General features: G+C 53.1%; 1 protein-coding gene across 1 annotated transcript in view; it reads right to left on the reverse strand.

Annotated features, from left to right (window-relative positions):
• The window catches only part of LOC104839140 (protocadherin gamma-A2-like), a 13821-nt gene extending 13091 nt beyond the window's left edge, over positions 1-730 (reverse strand). Inside the window, exon 1 of the mRNA XM_010579261.1 lies at positions 3-730. Within this exon, the coding sequence (XP_010577563.1) occupies positions 3-656 (654 nt within the window). The 5' untranslated portion in view covers positions 657-730. The remainder of the gene's footprint in view (positions 1-2) is intronic.
• Between the last annotated feature and the right edge of the window lie 6091 nt (positions 731-6821).

Here is a 6821-nt window from a genome sequence, read left to right on the forward strand (position 1 = left end):
ACGGGCACGTCCTCCGGCACACGCAGCGTGTACTCCGCCTGGCTGAACACGGGCGCGTTGTCGTTCGCGTCCAGCACCGCCACGCGGATCCGCGCCGTGCCCGTCCGCGCCGGCTCTCCGCCGTCGCTCGCCCTCAGCACCAGCTCGTGAAACGCCGCCTCCTCCCGGTCCAGCGCCTTCGCCAGCACCAGCTCGGGACGCTGCTCCCCGCCGGGGCCCGCCTGCACGGCCAGCGAGAAGTGCTCGTCGCCGCTCAGCTCGTAGCTCTGCAGCGAATTCCGTCCCGAGTCCGGGTCGTGGGCCCTGGCCAGGGGAAACCGCGACCCCGGGGCTGTCGTCTCGCTCATTCTCAGCTCCGTTTCCGCCTCTCGGAAGCTGGGCGCGTTGTCGTTAATGTCCGTGATTTCCACTTCGATGCCGTAAACCTGCATTTCCCCCTCCACTATCACCTCACAGCGCAGCACGCATCGCTGCACACCCTCGCAGAGCTGCTCTCTGTCTATCCTCTCCGCCGTCACCAAATGTCCCGTCTTCCCGTGCAGAGCGAAATACTGCGTCCTACCTCTGTCTAGGATGTGGACGCCGCGTTCGCGGAGCGCCGGCAGCTCCAGCCCCAGGTCCTTGGCCACGTCGCCCACGAACGAGCCCTTCGGCATCTCCTCGGGAACCGAGTAGCGCAGCTGCCCCCACGCCGCCTCCCACGCCGCCACCAGGACGCACCACAGCAGGGCTCTCTTCTGCTGGCCCCAACTCCCTCCTCTCTCCGCCATTGCACAGCCCAGCAGCAGCTGCCCGCTCGCCCCTCCGCCCACAGGAGCCGACCTGCGGGTCACCGCTGCCGCTGCGCTCCTCCCGCCCGTCTTCCCCCGAGCAGTCCGGCTCGGCTCGTTCCCACCACGCTGCTTCGGTCGCAGACCTTGCAGCCCCGCGGCTCACTCGCCGTCTCGCCGCTACTCTGGCGGCCGCCTCCCGAGCCTTTCGGCCCATCATGAGCCAACAGCGACACTCACAGCCGCAGACAGCAACTGCAGCGCTCTGGCGCTGGGAAGCGGTCCTCCGCCTTTCTGGCTTCCTACTCCTGCTCAGCCAACCGCGCCTGCTGCAGCCCCGCGTTTCCCATCATTCCTGCTAACAGTGCTTACAGATTCGGGGGGCATGCATGCATTCAGAATAGTCTCTCTGACAAGTCCTGCCCACCGCATTGCTTCATAGAATGACGAAGTGATGGGATGATATAATGACAGAATGATAGAATAGTATCATAGCATCCTCGAATCCTAGAATGATTTGGGTTGGAAGGGGCCTTTAAAGATCATCTAGTCCAACCCCCCTGCAATGAGCAGGAGCATCTTCAACTAGATCAGGTTGCTCAGAGCCCCGTGCAACCTGACCCTGAATGTTTCCAGGGATGGGGCATCTACAACCTCTCTGGCCAAACTGTTCCAGTGTTTCACCACCTCCATCATAATTTTTTTTTTCCTTATATCTGGTACGAACCTACTCTCTTTTAGTTTAAAACCATTATTCCTTGTCCTATCACAACAGGCCCTGTTAAAAAGTCTGTCCCCATCTTTCTTGTAAGCCCCCCTGAAGTATTGTAAGTCTGCAATCAGGTGTCCCCGGAGCCTTCTCTTCTGCGGGCTAGACAACCTGAGCTCTCTCAGTCTTTCCTCATAGGAGAGGTGTTCCATCCATGTGATCATTTTTGTGGCCCTCCTCCAGACCTGCTCCAGCAGGTGCCTGCCTTTCTTGTACTGAGGACACCAGAGCTGGATGCAGTACTCCAGGTGGGGTCTTACCAGTGCAGAGTAGAAGGGCAGAATCACCTCCCTCGACCTGCTGGCCACGCTGCTGGTGATGCAGCCCAGGATATGGTTGGCTTTCTGGGCTGTGAGCACATATTGCTGGCTCATGTCCATTTTTTCATCCACCAGTACCCCCCAGGTCCTTCTCTGCAGGGCTGTTCTCAACCCTTTCATCCCCCAGCCTGTATTGCCATGACCCAGGTGCAGGACCTTACACTTGGCCTTGTTGAGCCTTATGAGGTTCATATGGGCCTACTTCTCAAGCTTGTCCAGGTTCCTCTGAATAGCATCCTGCCCCTCAAGCATGTCAACCGCACCACTCAGTTGCATTGCATGTCATCTGCAGCTGTGCTGAGGATGCACTTGATCCTACCGTCTATGTCACTTCCAAAGATATTAAACAGGACCAATCCCCATATGGATCTGTGAGGGACACCATTCATCACTGATCTCCATCCGGACATTGAGCCATTGACCACCACTTTCTGGATGCAGCCATCCAGCCAATTCCTCATCCAACAAGCAGTCCACCCCTTAAATCCATCTGTCTCCGATTTAGAGAGAAGGATGTTGTGGGGGACTGTGCCAAAGGCTTTGCAGAAGTCCAGATAGATAATCTTCCCTTGTCCAATGATGTAGTTGCTCCATCATAGAAGGCCACTAGATTGGTCAGGCAGGACTTGCCCTTGGTGGAGCCACGCTGGCTGTCTGGATTTACCTCCCTGTCCTCTGTGTACCTTAGCATAGCTTCTAGGAGGATCTGTTCCATCATCTTCCCAGGCACAGAGGTGAGGCTGACAGGTCACTAGTTCCCAGGGTCCTCCTTTCTACCTGCAATGTTTCCCTTTTTCCAGTCACCAGGGACTTCACCTGACTGCCATGATTTTTGAAATATCATGGAGAGTGGCTTGCCAACTACATCAGCCAATTCTCTCAGGACTCTGGGATGCATCTTGGGTCCCATAGACTGATGTATGTTCAAGTTCCTCAGGTGGTCTTGAACCTGCTCTTCTCTTACAGTGGGAGGGACTTTGCTCCCCCAGTCCCTGCCTTGAGGTCCATCCACTGAAGAGGTGTGGGAAGAGAGATTGCCAGGGAAGACTGAGGCAAAAAAGTTGTTGAGTACCTCAGCCTTCTCCTCATCTGTTGTTACTAGTTTGCCAGCCATGTTCGTTGGGGGGGTACACTTTCTTTGACCTTCCTTTTCTGGCTGACATATCTATAGAAGCTCTTATTATTATTCTTTGAGTCCCTTGCCAAGTTCAGCTCCAGTCATGTCTTGGCCTTCTGGACCCATGGCCTTCCTGACCCCATCCCTACACAACTGGGCAACATCCCTATACTCTTCCCAGGAAACCTATCCCTGCTTCCACTGCTTGTGCATTTCCTTCTTGCCCTTTAGTTTGACTGGCAGGTCTCAACTCATCCATGCCGCTCTCTTGTCTTCCTTTCCTGATCTCTTGTACATGGGGATCAAGAGCTCTTGTGCTCTATGGAAACTGTCCTTAAATACCTACCATCTGTTTTGCTCCCTTGTCCCTGAGGGCAGTTTCCCAGCGGGTCCCATTGACTAACTCCTTGAACAGATGGAAGTTTGCTTTCCTAAAATTCAGGGTCCTGACCTTATTCTTCGCCTGACCCATATCCCTCAGGACTGTGAATTCCACCAGTGCATGATCACTGCAGCCCAGGCTGCCTCCAGTCTTGACATCTCTGATTAGCTCATTTGTACTGGTGACCAACAGATCCCAGTAATGCATCCCCCCTGGCAGGGCTGTCTATTATGTGGCCTAAGAAGTTATCCTTCCTAAACAGCACCTCTGATTAGCCCCTCAGGAAAGCTCAACAGTGTGTTCAGGCCCTCCAATGCACAAAACAGCCTCCCCCCTCATAGGGTAAAAACCATACTAAACCATCCAGTTAGGAACTGCACCAGGCACCCAGACCCTCAACTTGGAATGACCCAAGAAGCAGCAGTTTTACACCAGGATGTGCTGGTTCCTTGTGATCTCAGTAAGAGAGACACGACAACTCTCTTGAAACGTCATTCACAACTCTGTTTACTACAGCTCATACTATTGGAAGAGATTAGCATAGATAATCCTATGCCCCTTTAGATGCAGAGAACACTGAGCAGAGTAGCTTCACAGAGGACTCCAGCCACACAGAACACAGTATGCAGACCCTGGTCATAGAAAAGAAAGAGTGCCCCTGTTTCAGTCATTCAAGCCATTACAGGACTTTATTACAAGAAAGCAATTCTATTCCCCATTTCTAGTGTCACAGTAAAAGAAGTTTGCATGCAGACTTCTTGCCTGCATGTAGCTTTCTCACGAGTAGCAAGTGGGAGCTGCCTGCAGGTTCCTCTGTTACAATAACCTGGCTGAGCTTCTCCTGCTGACCAGGGATTTATGCAGCACAACACAGAACAGGACAGCACAGCACAGGCCTGAGCCTTCCCAGAATGACTGGATAGTGCAACACTCAGTCCTCGATGTACATTGGTCTTCTGCTCAGCATCACTACACCAGCCTGACCTCAGGACTTACCTTTTATCAGGACCTTTGTGGAAGGGATGATTGTAGTCCTCTGTCTGCATTTCCCAAGACTGAATCCTCTCCCTGGTAGCGGTTTTTGCTCATTAAATGCCCACCTCCTCGGGATCCCTCAAATACTCCTCCAAAGGAACATGTATGCTGTCTTCCTGCTCTCCATCCCCCAAAACATTTAGATCAAAAATACCTTCTCCTCAAAACCCTTACAGTTGTTACCTGCAGCTGGAGCTGTCAGGAGACTTGGAAAGCTCACGCCCCCCACCCTGACTGCCTTGCAGAGGCCTTTGCACACCCAGGGCCCCGCTTCGGGTAGGGGCCAGGTTCCTCCTGGCCTCCACCCTCACCTAACTGCGCTCTGCCTCAGCCACAAGCTCAGTGCTCAGAAGACCTGCACTGCACAGGCCTGACAGCAATTCCCGGCTCCCCCTAACTTCCCCCAATGCACTCTAGCCCTCATCTCCAAACTGAAGCAATGTACCCGCTCAACCTTACCTCAGCCCAGGGACAACACGAGGAAAAAACCTCCTGGCCCTTTAAAAACTTCGACAGAGCTTTCCCAGAAAGAACCTCTCTGCAAAGACTACTGTCTCCACACAAGCCATTCGATTGTCTTCTTTATTTCACTTTTACACAAAAGGGTATCCGTGTTTACAGCAGTACAGGTTATAACTGCAGCACTACACAGCGAGAGGGCTTCCGAATACTCTGGTGCCGCACCGCCTTCATTCAAACTATCCGTTATTATACATGAAGTGACAGTCTATTTTCAGAGGAGTAGGCAAGAGAAGGCTCAAACACAGTGTGCAGAGTAGAAGGAGAAAGGGTAAAAAGGAGAATGCAAATGCTCTAAGATGTTCGGATAGGCATAGGGATAGGCAAGGAAGGAAAGGTGGTGGGGTGTCTCTCTCTCTATGTTAGGGAGGGGTTTGCTTGTACAGAGCTCCATGGTTGTGACGATAAGGTCGAGTGCTTGTGGGTAAGGATGAAGGGGAAGGCCAGCAAGGCAGCTATTGTGCTGGGAGTCTGTCATAGACCACCCAACCAGGTTGAAGAGGCAGATGAAACATTCTACAAGCAGCTGGCAGTAGTCTCACAATCACGTGCCCTTGTTCTCGTGGGGGACTTCAACTTTCCAGACGCCTGCTGGAAAGACAACACAGCAGAGGGCAAACAGTCTTGGAGGTTCCTGGAGTGTGTGTGGAAGAGAACTTCCTGACACAGCTGGTAGGTGAGCCTACCAGGGGAGGAGCCTCCCTAGACCTACTGTTTACAAACAGGGAAGGACTGGTGGGAGATGTGGTGGTCGGAGGCCGTCTTGGGCTTAGCGACCATGAAATGATAGAATCCTCGATTCTTGGTGAGGTAAGGAAGGGGGTCAGCAAAACCACTACCATGGACTTCCGGAGGGCAAACTTTGGCCTGTTCAGGACACTGGTTGAGAGAGGCCCTTGGGAGACTGTCCTGAAGGGCAAAGGGGTCCAGGAAGGCTGGACATTCTTCAAGAAGGAAGTCTTAAAGGCTCAGGAGCAGGCTATTCCCATGCGCCGCAAGGCGAACTGTCGGGGAAGGAGACCAGCCTGGCAGAACAGGGAGCTTTTGCTGGAACTCAGGAAATAAAGGAGAGTTTACCATCTCTGGAAGAAAGGGCAGGCAACTCAGGAAGAGTATAGGGATCTTGTTAGGTCATGCAGAGAGAAAATTAGAGAGGCAAAAGCTCGGCTAGAACTCAACCTGGCCGCTGTCGTAAGAGATAACAAAAAATGTCTTTACAAATAGGTTGGCAACAAAAAGAGAGCCAAGGAGAATATCCATCCTTCATTGGATGCAGAGGGGAACATTGCCACCAAAGATGAGGAGAAGGCTGAGGTACTTAATGCCTTCTTTGCCTCAGTCTTTAATAGTGAGACCAGTTATCCTCAGGGTATTCAGCCCCCTGAGCTGGAAGACAGGGACGGAGAGCAGCCTATATCCCCCATAATCCAGGCGGAAGCAGTTAGTGACCTGCTACGCCACCTGGACACTCTCGAGTCTATGGGACCAGATGGGATCCAGCCAAGGGTACTGAGGGAGCTGGTGGAGGAGCTTGCCAAGACACTCTCCATCATTTATCAGCAGTCCTGGTCAACAGGGGAGGTCCCAGACGACTGGAGGCTTGCCAATGTGATGCCCATTTGCAAGAAGGGTCGGAAGGAGGATCCAGGGAACTACAGGCCTTTCAGCCTGGCCTCGGTACCAGGGAAGATTACAGAGCGGTTCATCTTGAGTGTGCTCACGTGGCATGTGCAGGACGACCAGGGGATCGGGCCCAGGCAGCATGGGTTCATGAAAGGCAGGTTCCTGCTCTTGACCAACCTGATCTCCTTCTTTGACCACGTGACCCGCCTACTGGATGAGGAGAAGGCTGTGGATGCTGTCTACCTGGATTTTAGTAAGGCCTTTGACACTGTCTCTCACAGCATAC

The sequence above is a fragment of the Haliaeetus leucocephalus genome, unplaced genomic scaffold, assembly GCF_000737465.1.
Source record: "Haliaeetus leucocephalus isolate CR32 unplaced genomic scaffold, Haliaeetus_leucocephalus-4.0 Scaffold656, whole genome shotgun sequence".
Classification (NCBI taxonomy): domain Eukaryota; kingdom Metazoa; phylum Chordata; class Aves; order Accipitriformes; family Accipitridae; genus Haliaeetus; species Haliaeetus leucocephalus.